This window comes from Microtus pennsylvanicus, chromosome 7 (assembly GCF_037038515.1).
Source record: "Microtus pennsylvanicus isolate mMicPen1 chromosome 7, mMicPen1.hap1, whole genome shotgun sequence".
NCBI lineage: Eukaryota > Metazoa > Chordata > Mammalia > Rodentia > Cricetidae > Microtus > Microtus pennsylvanicus.
The window spans coordinates 75800852-75817268 of NC_134585.1; the positions used below are offsets into that span (position 1 = coordinate 75800852).

General features: G+C 39.0%; 1 protein-coding gene and 1 long non-coding RNA gene across 2 annotated transcripts in view; one reads left to right on the forward strand and one right to left on the reverse strand.

Moving 5' to 3' along the window:
* Window positions 1-16417, forward strand: part of LOC142854828 (calcium-activated chloride channel regulator 3A-1-like) — a 23911-nt gene continuing 7494 nt past the window's right edge. The window contains exons 1-8 of the mRNA XM_075981163.1: window positions 1-159; window positions 3029-3169; window positions 3764-3911; window positions 4255-4372; window positions 6697-6874; window positions 11274-11501; window positions 13517-13741; window positions 15966-16143. Coding sequence (XP_075837278.1) covers window positions 1-159; window positions 3029-3169; window positions 3764-3911; window positions 4255-4372; window positions 6697-6874; window positions 11274-11501; window positions 13517-13741; window positions 15966-16143 — 1375 coding nt within the window. The remainder of the gene's footprint in view (window positions 160-3028; window positions 3170-3763; window positions 3912-4254; window positions 4373-6696; window positions 6875-11273; window positions 11502-13516; window positions 13742-15965; window positions 16144-16417) is intronic.
* LOC142854831 (uncharacterized) overlaps window positions 1989-16417 on the reverse strand; it is a 27902-nt gene continuing 13473 nt past the window's right edge. The window contains exons 2-5 of the long non-coding RNA XR_012911378.1: window positions 11322-11484; window positions 11073-11210; window positions 3056-3117; window positions 1989-2200 (exon numbers count right to left, since the gene is read on the reverse strand). This is a non-coding gene — a long non-coding RNA (uncharacterized LOC142854831). The remainder of the gene's footprint in view (window positions 2201-3055; window positions 3118-11072; window positions 11211-11321; window positions 11485-16417) is intronic.

Sequence of the window (16417 nt, forward strand, 5' to 3'; positions counted from 1 at the left end):
ATGGTGCCAGGTCCGAAGGTCCTTCTGCTCCTCAGCCTGCATCTCCTGCAGGAGACGCAAAGCTCCTTGGTCCATCTCAGCAACAATGGGTACGAGGGAGTGGTCGTTGCAATTAACCCCAGTGTACGAGAAGATGAAAAACTCATCCAAAGCATAAAGGTAAGAAGTGTTTTATTATCTGCATATTTACATGTCAGTAATTCTTTTTACTAAAGCCGCTATGACTGTGTTTGTCATATCTGGAATATTACCTATAGTCAAGATGAGCATCTGCTTAGCTTCATATTTTTATTATACATTAAAATCAGTGTCCAAGCTCTAAATAAATTATTAACTATTTAAGGTAATAGATTTAGAGCAAGTGGAGAAATGTTCTCATATTTTATATAAATGCTGTTGTTTTTACAAAGTCTATACAGCAAATATACTCTTTTTTTTTTTTTTTTTTTTTTTGGTTTTTCGAGACAGGGTTTCTCTGTGGTTTTGGAGCCTGTCCTGGAACTAGCACTTGTAGACCAGGCTGGTCTCGAACTCACAGAGATCCGCCTGCCTCTGCCTCCCGAGTGCTGGGATTAAAGGCGTGCGCCACCACCGCCCGGCTAGCAAATATACTCTTAAACCCCAGAAGTTGCTGCCTTATGCTAAAATCTTTACCTATCTTACCTTCAAGAAAAACTTAGACATGTTTAAAGTTGGTTAGTTCTTAAATGCATGTTTAAAGTTGATTAGTTCTTAAATGTATTTGTATAATAAAATCATTTGTGGAATAATGTACTTTTTTCTTAGATCCTCTCAAAATCTCCATGGTGGTTAGGAACACAGGGTTTTTGTCCTCTATCAATGGAACGGTTGGCTTTTAGGATCATAGCAAGCAGACAGCTGAAACAATTCATTCTTGTTTATCTTTATCATTAGTGCTTGGGCAATCCTAGCATGGAAGGGCTGAGAGACCAGCTCCCAGCCCCAACCCAGGTTCCTCTGAGAAAAACTTCGCGGGAATGAAGGAAGGAGTACACTTCTCACACGCAGCGGCCAATTCTCTTCATTCCGTGTGCTCTTTATTATTCCAGACACAAATTCCCAAGTATACATCTATCCAATCATTAACAACTTGTTAGTAATTTAAAAAAAAACTACAAGGCAAATTCGCAGGGACACGGGCATTCTTTGAGGATAATGATAAAAGTCACAGTAGCAAAACTTACCAGCTAACCTGCAGTCCATAGCAGCTGCATCAGTAAAGGTTCCCTTACCTCCTAAAGGGGCTGGGGTGCTGCTACAGGTTACAAAGGGAGGAACCTAAACCATTAAGAGATCTAAGAAAAGGGCAAAGAATACATGCATTATTTTACATTTCTTAAGTGTAACTAATAGTGTAGGCTAATATTTTGTGGTCCTTAAAACAGAGGTAGAGGAGAAGAAAAGCACCGGAACGCTGCTTTTCCACGGCAACCTGAGTAAAGAAAGGGGAAGTAAGCGGCGCTGATCTGTATCAGCAGTTTCACCAAAAGCTGGCTGCATAAAAAGGGAACCTTTCAGATTTAAGAATCCATTCTCTGCCCTTCAGTCATTTCAGAACCTAGGGAGTGGACCTAGTAACTTTTTGTTCATGACTGAGGGACTGGGCAATTGTTTCATAGCTCTGACTGTTGCGGAGCTGGTTTCCACCGTAGAGCTCAGGGTAATGCTAAATCCTATTCACACTAGGTTAGCTAACCAGCTGGCCAATTATCTGTTATTCACATAAAATCCAGGGCTGAAGGTAAACTGAGCTTAGTTAGATCTTGCATCGGAAGTTGGTGTGTAAGTTGTAAACAAAGCATGAATTGCTATTTTGAGTTAGAACAGGGAAGTGCCGCTTAAATCGCTATTAATCTCTTGAAGGACTATGATATAACAAGGACAGACACCTGCAATGCTACCCTAATTCATCATAAATCTTTGAAGGACTTAGATCTAGCAAGACCAGACACCTGCAATTCCTCTCTGTGAATGTTCCGCCTGTGATCTCTCCACAAGGACTTCATATGGCCAATTTGACTTGTCAGTCAGGCTATGATACAAAGATGGGACTATGGGAGCGTGTTTTATATACAAGAAAATATAGCGTAGGAAGAAGTCATCCTTCTATCAGTACGCAGACAAACAGTACCCAGAAACTGAGTAATACACTGCCGGAATTTGTGGGACAATTCCCAAGCTGTTTATAAAGAGAAACCATGGGATAACACGAGAATAGCAGATAGAAACAGCCAGTTACTTATAGGCAATATTTTTCATATGACCTTGATTAAGAACTTAACCTCCATCAGAAAATTAATTTCTCTAATGTGTAGCCTTAGAAACACCAGCTGTCATTACTGCATATCTTCGTGGACTCCATCACTAAAATGATGCAGTAGGTTTATATTCTGATGGATGTGTGTGTGTGTGTGTGTGTGTGTGTGTGTATGTAACTATGATAATTAACAAGGAGGTCATGAATTTGGTAGAGAGAGTGGAGGTTATGGGGCAAGTTGGAGGGGATGGGAGTGATGTAGATTCATATTTATACATGAAGTTTTCAAAAGATATGTTTTTATAATCTAGTCTTATATGTATAAACTCTACTTAGTTGATAACTACAAGTAAAACAAAAATAATTCTAATAACATCAAATACAAATGTTGCCAGACTTTTACCAGTTTTTTCAAACAATCCAATTCTAAGGAAATTGATTAAATAAACAACTTGCCTACAGACTTCTGCTCATAATGACATTTATACCTCACCCAGAGACTTCATCCCCACCCCCACCCTAACCGCTAGCTGGAGGGATGGGCAAGTGAGAATCAGAGTTGGCCTTGGGCACATGGGATTGAATTCATAGACTGCAGAGATTCAGGAAGATGTATTCTACTCTTTCAGTTACCCCGTGCAAACATATTTGAGGAAGAAGAGGCCCCATCTATTTCTTCTGGTTTAGGTAGAGACATTCTTGCTCGTTTTGTTTTGACATTCTTACCACAAGGACTTTTAATTTTGTCAGGAAATGATAACCCAAGCCTCTACTTACCTGTTTGAAGCCAGCAAAGGAAGATTTTATTTCAGGAATGTAAGCATTTTGGTCCCGATGACCTGGAAGTCAAAATCCGAGTACTTAATGCCGAAACGAGAATCATATGACAAAGTAGGTGTCACATCCAGGCCCTAAACTGTTTCTTATGCCTTTTCCAAATGAATACATATGGGGTTTAGTAATTATTAATCATTGAGTTAGTAACTAGTAATATAACTATTTTGTTGAGTGTATATATGTGTATACATGTGTGTGAGCTATGTTTCTGTACATGTCCACATGTTTGTGCATGTGTGTAGTGTATGTGACTGTGTGTGTATACATGTGTGCACACATGCTCATGTAGGAGTCAGAGGTCAATACTTGGTGCCTTCCTCTATTTACTTTCGACCTATAATTTTTTTAAGACAGGATGTGTTACTGAATTTGAGAGTTATCAATTTAGCTAGACCAGCTGGAGAACTGTCTCTGGTACTCTGCCTGTTTCTACCACCTTACTACTGGTGTTACAGACATGGGTCACCATACCCAGCTTTAAGCGGGTGTTGGGACTGGAACTCCAGTCCTTGTTCATAAACAGAAAGCACTTTAACCCACTTAACACAGCCATAACTTTGATCAGTTTAGATTTAAGATAGTTCTTATTTGTAGAGTCTCTTGTTTCTAATGATCTTAAAATCTGACTGGGTTTGTTCTGCATTTTAGGCAGAGGTCATAGTTGCTGATCCTTATCTGAAATATGGAGATGAGCCCTACACGCTTCATTATAGACAATGTGGAGACAGAGGACAGTACATACACTTTACTCCAAACTTCCTACTGACTGACAATCTGCTTATGTATGGACCCCGAGGTAGAAATATCTATTCTGTATATATTTATATATTCCACTAGGGAAAAGCAAACCACCACCATTAATGTGGATTTCTAAGACTTTAAGGAAAGCAAACATTAAGTAACACCTTTATTTGAAAATATGCCAGCTACCTTCCACCTCTTTGTGCATCCAAACTTTTAAATATAATCAGTCACTTATTGTAACTGGCATATTTGAATTTTTGAGCTACTAAAAAGTTTAAATTTCTAGAGTTTGTAACAATTTCAATTTTGGAAATGGACAAAAGGATTGAAAATAAAAGAAAACTGAGTTCAAATATTTTAACTACAGTTTTACAGATGACAATCTTCTCTCTCAGGCAGAGTCTTTGTCCATGAGTGGGCCCATCTCCGGTGGGGAGTATTTGATGAATATAACACAGACCGGCCCTTCTACATGTCTGGAAAGAACGGAAAGAATGCTCTCGAAGCAACAAGGTAAACTGATTCTATACCTTCTTGCCTATGGCTTCAGCTCTCTGAACTGAGCAGCCCAGTGGGCAGGTATTCAGACAGCTCATCACATATTCAAGCCGCACCATTATGTGCTAACATATATCCAACTAATCCTTGTGTCCCCATCTCGGGATAGCTATAGGTACTGGGACCTGTCAAGATTCAAGGGATCTTCCCAGATCAAACCTGATCCATATCAGCTTTGAAGGAATCCACATCCTCTTGCTTCCTATGGAAACAAAAGCAAAACTGCTTCTCCAAAGCATTTTTGATTTCCATTTGACAATTAAATTTTTGCCTTTTTTTTAAGTTAAGGCTTTCTTTAAATATCCAGGCTGGCTTATCTCGACAGCCCCTCTTCCAGTTCCAGCTCTCTCAGCTGTCCTTTGCTTTTCAGCAATCAAAAAATTCAAGATCAACACAAGAACACACAGGATCCAGACTCCCTCTGTATTTTCTATCTTTGCAAAGCTTATTTCTGTTATATTACTTTTACTGTCTCTTTAAATATTTTATTTCATTTTTTAAACTATTCATTTTTTCTATGACTATGCCCTTTCTTTTTTCTTAAGCCTACACACAATCGTTAAACACACTGTGACCTAGTTCAGAGGTCTGTCCCATCTGGACCTTTTGTACTGCATACCTTTTATCCTTTTTTGACTGTGTGAGCAAACATATAAACTACTAACCCATACCGGATTCTCTGCTTGGCTCTCTTGGCTGACTCTGCCCGCTCCCATCATGAAAGCCAGTCCTAAAATCCTTGTCCTGGTTGGAGGATGCCAAGAACTGCCCCCAAGCTTCCTAGATCTCTAAAATGCCGGTGCTTGTGCTGTGGCAGGGATTTTCACTTAGTTTTTTGTTCCTACTTAACCTACTGACTGCTCAACAGCTTGCCAGGAGGCAGAAGCTCTTAAAGGAGTCATATTTTTTTATAAGTTTTCTCAAGCACTATGGAAATCCAAGTGCCACGTTGGCATGCCAATATGTTGTTGGATGTCTTTGCTCTTTGGAGGGGCCCGCCATCCAGCTCCCAAATAAATCACTCATGGAGGCTCATTATTTCTTTTAAAGGCCCAGCCTTTGCTTGGCTTGTTTCTTGCCAGCTTTTAACTTAAATTATTTCACCTATCTTTTGGCTTTGGGGCTTTTCCTATTCTCTTCCTTCTATAAATCTTACCCTTACTCCGTGACTTACTGTGTAGCTGGGTGGCTGGCCCCTGAAGATCTCTTCCTTCCTCTTTCATTACCAAAAACCTTTCACTCCCAGATCTCTCCTCTTATTTATCCTCTTTACCTGCCAGCCCTGCCTGTTTCTCTCTCCTGCCTCACTATTGACTGTTCATCTCTTTATTAGACCATCAGGTATTTCAGACAGGCAAAGTATCACAGCTTCATAGAGTTAAACAAATGTATCATAAACAAAGTCACACCCTTACAATAATATTTCCCATTGGTAAGCATCATATGTGAATATTTAAGAGGATTTTAAGCATAATTTTGACTCACCTCACTCTGCCAAAAAAATTCTTAGTTCATTTAATATTTACAATATTATTGTAATATAAGAATTACTATCTTTTTAACTCATAGAAAGACAATAGGTTTACTGACCATATTAATAAGCAATGAATGTTTAAGGAATCTGAACTGAATGTGTAGTTCTCAGCAGGGAATATGGCTCAGACTATGAAGCATTTGCTTAGTGAGAAACTAAAACTGATTCCCAGAAGTCACATAGGCATGATGGTATGGCGGTGCATGTCTGTAGTCCCAGCACTGGGGAGGGAGAGAAAGGAAGACTCCGGGGCTTGCTGGCCAGTCAGTCTAGCCTAACTAGTGAGTTCCAGGACAAGAAGTCTCTGTCTCAAAAGAGGCGAATTGGATGGCTGAGGATAAGCACTAAGGTTATACTAAGATTATACTCTGTACTCCACACATACACATACGTACACATGCACAATGAGTACATATTCCAAACATACACATACCAAAAAATAACAGTAAAGGATGAAAATGCTGACTCCATGTAAACCACGGTAGGGATGGGGAAAGCCCTGTATCTACTCTTGTCAAAATGGAGTTCTTGGTACACAATGACCAAGTGACACGATGCTGTCACTGAGAGATATTTTAGGGTGTTGACTTGCCTAGATTTGACTTCCACTACTGAAAAAAAAAATGGAGGAATTAAAAAAATGGGGGCTGAAGAAGTAGACACATGGCAGAGGGTTGACCTGGCACGTACAAGCCCTGGACTCAACACCCAGAACCAGGGCAGTAATCTGATTTTTCTGTCATAGATGCTCCACTGGTATTACTGGCAAAAATGTGGTCGATGAATGTCAGAGAGGCAGCTGCGTGACAAGAAAATGCCGGCGAGACTCAAAGACAGGGCTCTATGAACCCAAATGTAAATTTATCCCAAACAAATCTCAGACTGTTCCGGAATCCATAATGTTCATGCAAAATCTCAGTTCTGTAAGTACTTCCTACTTATTTTCTCGAAGAAAAAAAAAAGAATCCTTGGGAAATTAACTGCAGAAGGGTGGAAGAAAATTAACATTAGGACTGATTCAAGGTAATCTTCTCCAGGCTGTGTGTGATGTGTCTGTGAATTATCCCGCTCCTTAGAAGCAGCCTGTGGCCTGTGCCTTTGCTTCATATGTGCAGGGTACTCTTCTCAAGGGAACCTTATGATGCCACCATAGAGTGCTTCTCCCTTCGCTTCTGTCTGTTGATCTTGTGTCTAGAGTAACAAGTGAAGCTTTCAACATTCTAATTTTCTTCTCGCTAAAGCTTATCAAAAGTTTACAAAGCGTTGCTGTTATAAAATTGTCATAGCAACAAGTTCACTGAGCTTGACCTAAAAATCTTTAAACTTACAGCCTGATGAGTGACAAGGTGTTTGGGAGTCAGACGGTCTCAGTACAGAAACCCATTCTTCCGCTGTCACTGAGGGAAAACTGATAAATCAGAGATTTATTTCTCATCTATTTTTAAGATTTGTTTTTAATTGCGTGTGCCTGTGTGCCTGTTATCTATGTAGGTGTGTACAAGGTGAGTGTGATTTCTGGAGCCTGCAGAGGCCATGGTCATTCAGTGTCTTGGTGCTGGAGTTACAGACAGTTGTGAGCCACCACATGGATGCTGGGAATTGAACCCAGGTCCTCTATGCTCTTTATGCTGAGCCATCTTTTTAACCCCTTGTTCTCTCATCTTTAAGTGGAAGCTAAAATATACAGTCTGCATTGTTATCGTTGTTGGTTTATAAGGGCCATTATAAACAATGTCTTAACAGTGCTTGACACAAACTAGACACAAACAGATCTTTAATTATAAAATTTATAATATAATTGGAAAATAACTACTTGGCTCTTTCTCAGGATTAGCCCATCTTTTGCTCTCCTAGTCTTTAATTGATAAAAATAACTAATTTTAATAGACACATAATAAATAAATTAAAGTGTGATATCCCAATAGAGGTATACAATAGGTAATAGTCATCTAGAACTAACTGTCACATTCATCACCTCAAACACAAAGTTTTGTGTTGCAAATATTCGAAATCCTTATATCTTGGTAACTTTGATCACCCACTGGGTACACTGTCGCCGTATAAACACTGAATCCACTCCTGCTCTCGAGGTGAAATTTTACACCTAGTAACCTACTCTCTCATCTCCCCTTCCCACTCCGCTGCACAGCTGCAGTGAACTCATACTGGATTCTACTTCTATTAGATTAACTTTTCTTAGATGAGTAAAATACTTGTCTTCCTGTATCTAGCTTATTTCAGCTAGCACAGTGTCCCCAAGGATCATCAATGCGTAACAAATAACAGTACTTCATTCATTTTATGGCATAATGTTCCATATATGCAACATTTTATTTATCTAGTCATCCATTGATAGACACTTACCTTGACTATATTTCTGTATTTTGAGAAGCACAGCCAACATGGCCATGCAATAAGAGAGTAACATACTGATTTCCTTACAGTGATTCCTATATATACCCAGTTATGGGATTTCTGGGTCTTCTAGTATTTCTATTTTAGGTTTTGGAGGAACTTCTATAGTTTGCCCTAAAAATGACAGAATTAATTTCATATACCTAACCAACAATGCAAGTTTATCTTTCCAGTATTCTCTTCAACATTTATTTGGCTTTTTTATTATAGCCATCTAACTAAAAGGAGATGGGTTTTTTCCTTCACTGTGGCTATAATCTACACTTCTTGACAACAGTGTTAAATTTTTTTACATATCTATCATTCATTTGTAGGTCTGTTCTTCTAAATGTCTATTCTTATCATCTGCTGATTTTCAGTCAGATTATTTGTGGACTTTACTGCTCAAGTTCTTCCCTCAAATAACATAAATTCTGAATATTAATCTCTTTTTAGATGAGCAGTTTACTTTGTTTTCTGCTACTGGGAAGACTGTGTATTTATGTTTATTTATTTGCTGTGCATCCCAGTGTTGATGGGAAGAAAAGTTTCTATAGAGGTAGAAATATATAAAATATGAGACTTATGCAAGTATTCAAAACAACTAATCAAAATAATATATCTCCAAAATGCAAGATCGGTTCATTAAAAGAAGCAAATTGCTGGCAACAAATATTTACAAGGCAGAGGTTTATAAAGCTCTATAGTTTCTTTTTTTTCTTTTTTTTTTCTTTTTTTTTCTTTTTTTGGTTTTTCGAGACAGGGTTTCTCTGCGGCTTTGGAGCCTGTCCTGGAACTAGCTCTGTAGACCAGGCTGGTCTCGAACTCACAGAGATCCACCTGCCTCTGCCTCCCGAGTGCTGGGATTAAAGGCGTGCGCCACCAAAGCTCGGCAGCTCTATAGTTTCTAATAAAGTTTAAAAGTCTTATGAAGCCTAGGGAATGATGAAAATCCAAGTAGAAATTCAGTCTTTAAATTTTCTCCTAAAATTTTTTAAAATGTATTTATTTTATGTGAACAGGTGTTTTCCCCCTCACCACACACGTGCCTGGTGCCCACAGGTTCCAGAAGAGGGTGTCAGAGTCCCTGGGACTGTATTACAGATAGTCGTGAACCACCATGGGGTGCCAGGACTGTATTACAGATAGTCGTGAACCACCATGTGGGTGCCAGGACTGTATTACAGATAGTCGTGAACCACCATGTGGGTGCCAGGACTGTATTACAGATAGTCGTGAACCACCATGTGGGGGCCAGGACTGTATTACAGATAGTCGTGAACCACCATGTGGGGGCCAGGACTGTATTACAGATAGTCGTGAACCACCATGTGGGGGCCAGGACTGTATTACAGATAGTCGTGAACCACCATGTGGGGGCCAGGACTGTATTACAGATAGTCGTGAACCACCATGTGGGTGCCAGGACTGTATTACAGATAGTCGTGAACCACCATGGGGTGCCAGGCAAGGCCCTCTGCAAGAGCAGCCAATATTTTAACCATCTTTCCAGGCCTCTCTTATGTCCCCATAGTCTTCCCAGGTTTTAAGTGGATGTGCCTCATGGACGTATTTGCCACGTGACTGAGGAACTTCTCAGCTGAAACTGGGACAACACAAAGATTTAACATCCAAACAGACAAGAAATTGTGTGCCTCAAGAGGATGTTCAGAACACACATTCCCGGTTCCTCATCATACACCACCAAGGCACTTGACTAGCAGGAGGTGTGGTGGTTTGAATGTAGTTGGCCCCCATAAGCTCATAGGGAGTCGCACTATTAGAATGTGTGGCTTTGTTGGAGTAGATATAGCCTACTATGAGTAGGTTGGAGGAAGTGTGTCACCACGGAGAGGGCTTTTGAGGTCTCATATATGCTCAGGCCACGGCCAGTGTCCCAGATCACTTCCTATTGCCCTCAGATCAAGATTGTAGAACTCTCAGCTTCTTATCCAGCACCATTTCTGCCTGCAAGCCACCATGTCGCGCCATGATAATAGTGGACTAAACCTCTACTGCTATAAGTCAGCCCAATTAAATGTTTTTATAAGAGCTGCCATGGTCATGGTGTCTCTTCACAGCAATAAAAACCCTAACTAAGACAAGAGGTAACTTCTACTGCCTACCAGGTACATGAATAATAAGGAGATGCCTAAGTGCCTGAAATATACAGAAAAGCTAATCACACAAGACATTGTTTGAAGACAAAATATTGTATGTTAGACATGTATCTTATCTGAAATAATAATAATTTCTAATTATCATAGCATTGATTAAATATACTATATACTCAGAGCATAAACTCAGACCCAGGAGATTATGTAAATTTTTGAACAACCTATTATTTCTTTCCCTTGACCTTCAATCAATTTCAAGTCCAGCACTGTGATAAAAGCTAGAAATAAATAATTATAAGATGAACTGTTTTTGAAGAATTCAGTTTAATGAGAGAGATAGAAATACCAGGAAAAGTTTTAATACAAAGTAGGAAGAGATAGAGCTAATGCTGATGCTTCTGAAGGGCAGACAACAGCTTCTATCTGTGGCCATACTACCCTGAAGGGAGCCAGTCTCCTATGATCCAGGGAGCAAAGCACGGCCGGGCCTCTTAGTGCTTGAATTGGAAGCAAGAACTTTCCAATGGATGCTTTTTAGACTAGAGTTGGAAGAGGCAAGTATAATGTGCCAACGCATGAAGACGGAGAGGATTACATGCCAAAAACAAACCTGACCAAAGCAGAGTGTGTCCAGCTTCACCTGGCCTCCACTCCAGGCTTGTAAAATCAGTGTCCAAACGTCTGACAACAAAGTGATTCTCGTCAGGAGACAAATCCTGTTCAGGATGCACAGCGGCTAACTTCATATCTGGAAAAGAAGGTGATCCCTTACAAGTGTTTACAATATCCTGTTTAAATTGTTTTTCCCCAGGTGGTTGAATTTTGCACAGAAAAAACCCACAATACGGAAGCCCCAAACCTGCAAAATAAAATGTGCAACCACAGAAGCACGTGGGATGTAATCGAGGAGTCTGCTGATTTCCGGAATGCCTCGCCCATGGGAGGAGTAGAAGCACCGCCTCCACCTACATTTTCATTGCTGAAGTCCAAACAGCGAGTGGTCTGCTTGGTGCTGGACAAATCTGGAAGCATGAACAAAGTAAGACACTTTCTACTGGAGTCCTTACATTAAGTATTTAAGCCAAATATTAAACTATAGTTTATTCTTAGGTTTAATAAACTAACACAAATATTTATGTTCAAATATGTACATTAATGTTCAGATAAATACCTGCCCATGGTTTTACCTAAATAAGTGCCTAGAATAAGTTAAAAACGAAGTTTTGCTTTATTGTTTATAGATTATTGGCCATTTTTACTCCTTAACTTTCAGTTCTTACTAGAAAAGAAATAAGTGAAAGGAAATCTGTAATTTCACCATTCAATGTAGCATCCCAGCTTTATTTTCATTACTGCATTTGTTTTTCCTCCACAAAACTGTTACAGTTTAGGCATTTATACTTTAGGCATTTTATAGTCCAACTTTTATGGAATATACCATAAGCACTCCTCATAAAAAATGATTTCATGAAAAATAATTTGTGTGGTGCAGTGTGGTGTGTATCTGTATGTGTGTGTGTGTTGCTGGAAATTGAACCCAGGGCCCTTACATGCTAGGCAAAAACTCTAACACTAAATAGTTCGGGGGTTTTGTTTCTTTGTTTTCAAGACACCGTCATACTATGGAGCCATAGGTGGCCTGTGTTTGTCATAGTTTCATAATTATGTATTTTGAAAAAGATTTTTTTTTATTTTCAAGACAGGGTTTCTCCATAGCTTTTTTTTTTTTTTGGTTCCTGTCCTGGAACAAGCTCTTTGATGGGTGTTATAGGAATAACTCACTAAATATAAATTATATAATATGTACACTTGGCAAAACTGATAGTAGTTTCCCACTACAGCCTTTGACCACCCCATGATCATTTTTGCAGTACAAAGCACAAATTCTCTCTTGTGGAAAGGGCCTCATATCTGATCAAAAACCCACAACAGTCATATGGCACATTGTTTGGCAGGTGGACATTGTAGTGTTCAGGGTCCACCATTGAATAAGACAATTATTGACTTTTCTCCCCAGGGGCCTATGTATACCTGGCAACATGGAAGCTATCCAACAGAGAAGATGCTTCTTGCCTATCTCCAGTTTAATTTCTCAGTGTCCTAAATAAACCAAGGTGTGCTGCCTAGTTTGGGGCTGAGGGGGGGGGGCATCCAAAAGCAATGATAATGACCTATATTGTTTGGGCTTTTGGAACCCCCTTGGTCATAAACTCATAAGGGGTATCTCACACCTGGCACTGGAGTTTTTAATAACCTAGGCCTTCTAGGAGCAGCGATATCCCATCAAGAGCACAGACATGATTTTTATAGGTTTTATCATGTGAACAGTGTTCCATAATCTACTCAAGTAATTCCTTACTAATGGACATTTTGGAGATCTTCACTGTGTTGCTTTTTAAAAATACATGCCATTGGATTGGAGAGATGGTTCAGTGGTTAAGAGAACTGGTTGTTCTCCTAGGGGACCTGAGTTCAATTCCCAGCAGTCACATCGCAGCTCACAACTGTCTGTAGCTCCAAGATATGACACCCTTACAAGACTTATATGTACACCAATGCACATGAAATTAAAAATAAATAAGTTATTAAAAAGATATCTTGGGGCTGGAGAGATAGCTCAGTGGTTAAGAGCATTGACTGCTCTTCCAAAGGTCATGAGTTCAATTCCCGGCAACCACATGGTGGCTCACAACCATCTGTAATGAGGTTTTCTGCCCTCTTCTGGTCTGCAGACATACACACAGACAGAATATTGTATACTGTATACATAATAAATAAATATTAAAAACGATATCTTTATAAAAAATACATGCCATTGAGCATCTTCTCATGCACTTTAAAAAAATCATTTTCTCAGCTGAAACTTCCAAACAGATAACTATTTTAAAAAAGCATAGACTTCGAAGGCTTTCACAGCCAAAAACTGTTATTTGAACATTTCAAACTTCTCAATAATACGAAAGAGGTAAAGTTTTTTAAAAGCCCATTAATTATGACCAGGTTCTGTCAGATTTAAAGAGACTCTGTGGTTGTTCATACATCTATTTTTTACAGGATGACCGTCTTATTCGGATGAATCAAGCAGCAGAACTTTATTTGACTCAAATTGTTGAAAAGAAATCTCTGTTTGGATTAGTCACATTCGACCAAGAGGCCAGAATCCAAAATTATCTAACAAAAATAACTAACAGTAGTGACTATCCAAAGATCACTGCAAATCTCCCACAGCAAGCTTCGGGTGGAACTTCAATTTGCAGTGGAATTAAAGCAGGATTTCAGGTAATCTTTTAAATGTAATATAATTTGCCATTTTCTTATTGCTTTCCATACTATTCATATAGCTTTGAACACAGGTCATGAACTCAGAGTCCCAGCATTTAATAACATTCTGATCTGAATGAGACAAAGCCTTTCTGGAAGAAAAAAAAAATGTAGCTTCACCAACTATTAACTACAGCCACATCCTCTCGGTGTCCAGTTGTGCCACTGATAAAATCTTGAGAAGGAATGGCACTGGGGAGTGGCTGAGGTGAAATCTCATTGGGCAAATGATCACCAAAACCTCCCTGAGGAGCTCCACTTGTCTCTAAATTCTCACAGGTAGAGTTTCTAGGCCAGGAAGATAATGCCAGAGAATGGACAGGAAGGAATTAGTGACAATTTTGCGGTATGGATAAAAGTCATAACAAACTAATTTAAATTACATTCAAAAATCCAGAGATAGAGAACAGTAGCTCCACACACAACATGCAATGAACATAGGTAGATATACATGAAATCATGACTGTGAACTTAACAATGAGGAGTTCCTTTTGACCAGTGTCCTCAGGGGTCATGGCATTGGTCTACTCTCTTCCCCCAAGTTAGCCTCCACGCCAGTGTGTTTGCAAGCATGTTTTTGAGTCACTGAAACAGAAGACCATTTCCTCCACTCATCCTCTACTCGTGAAAGTCGTCACTACTGTTCTGTGCAGACCATTGGTTCACAGTCTCTCTCAGCTTCCTTTGTGGCTCCCGTTTGTCAAAAACCAGATTGGCTTTAGAAACCTGAGGTGCTCACTCTATTGCGAATTATCTAAAAGATGTTGGGAAAGTAACTCAATATTGAAAATCGGTTGCCTGAACCCAGATCATATGGGTATTAATATTGCGTGCCTCATTTGAGTGTGACAAATATGTAAGATGTATAAATGTTTACCAAGTTTTGCTATTATGAAAATAATTTATGATGTCTATTTGGTTCTAAAATATGAGTACTATATATTACAAATATACTCAAATTCATGTATAAATTGGTGTGTGTGTTGCCCTTCATAAATTTTATTGTACCTTATATTTTGGTCACAAAGTTTATTGCTGTACAGATGATGGCAAATTACATTCAATATTATTAACAGCTTTTACTTAACAAAATCTTATCAATACATAAGTGTATCACTTTCAAAATCATTAAAAAGTAGCTATGCGTTGACTGTATACTACATTACTGTCTGTGGTAAATGCTTTAGGTGCAGAATCTTATATCCTTTGAGGAGTTGGGTATTATTACTATGACCATTCTGCAGAAAAAGAAGCTGAACTTTAGAGTAATAAAATCCCTCTCAAGATCATAAGACAATTATCAAATCTAGGATTCAGAACCTGATCTAGAATCTATAAACTTGATCATGGCATTAACAATCTGTGGGGGGGGGGGGTAATTTGGGCAAGTCTCAGGAGAGACAAAACATAATAGTTTATATTTTTTTTTGGTTTTTTTCGAGACAGGGTTTCTCTGTGGTTTTGGAGCCTGTCCTGGAACTAGCTCTGTAGACCAGGCTGGTCTCGAACTCACAAGATCCACCTGCCTCTGCCTCCCGAGTGCTGGGATTAAAGGCGTGCGCCACCACCGCCCAGCAATAGTTTATATTTTTAAAAAAGAAATTTAAAAACATTCTCAAGATATTTTTAAAAATATTAAATAGCTACTTTTTAATGAAAATATTCTCAAGGTCTCTAAAACTACCTAGACTCTTAGCTAATACTCTTAGTAGGAGAAGTCAGGAAAATATGATTGAAAGTTTATCAACCTCTTCCTTCATGATAAGCCAAAATTGCTTGGTTTTGTCTCAGTTTTGGAAAATCATAAAATTCTTTAGTAGTAACCAGATAGAACACATTAGAAAGTCAAATAACAAATAATTCAATCTTGCTCACCCACCTTTGGCTATGATTTTGCAAATGCTATTCATCTGGGAGTCTCGTATCTTCATCAAGTGCTCAGGGGATGATAGCAGCATCTATATTCAATAGGTAGCTACTATATGGCAGCAACTGTTATTGGTTTGTTCTTCCTCAACTGAGTAGCCAAAATATATATATCTAGAGGATTAAAAGTGCTGAAAAGTCTAGCGTTCTGCTCATTTCCATGTATCAATTCAGCTTAGAAAGAGAATATAAAAAAATGTATGTTCTCAAATCATTCAGAAATGATAATCTGTAATTAACACACCATTTTTCTCAGGTAATTACTTCCAGTAGCCAAAGTACTTCCGGCTCTGAGATCATATTGCTGACAGATGGGGAAGATGATCAAATAAGTTCCTGCTTTGAGGAGGTCAAACACAGTGGTGCCATCATCCACACCATCGCTCTGGGGCCTTCCGCTGCCAAAGAACTGGAGACTCTGTCAACCATGACCGGTACAACTTGGAAGCTGAGTTTGGACAGATGTTCCTAAACTGGGAAGCTGTCAACAATTCCCCTTCTTAAAGCTAACTTCTGTCTCTTCCTTGACCTTTGAGTTAAGTTCTTTCCTCTTCCTCCACTTCTCCACACAATGACTTCTTCAATTATTCAGTGCCTACTGTTTTCATTCACTCTTTATCCATTTTCTATTCATCTCCCTAAACAGAAGCTTCTGTCTCTATGGTTACTCAAATACAAGTCCAAAATGTTTGCTCAGTTCCAAAGTAC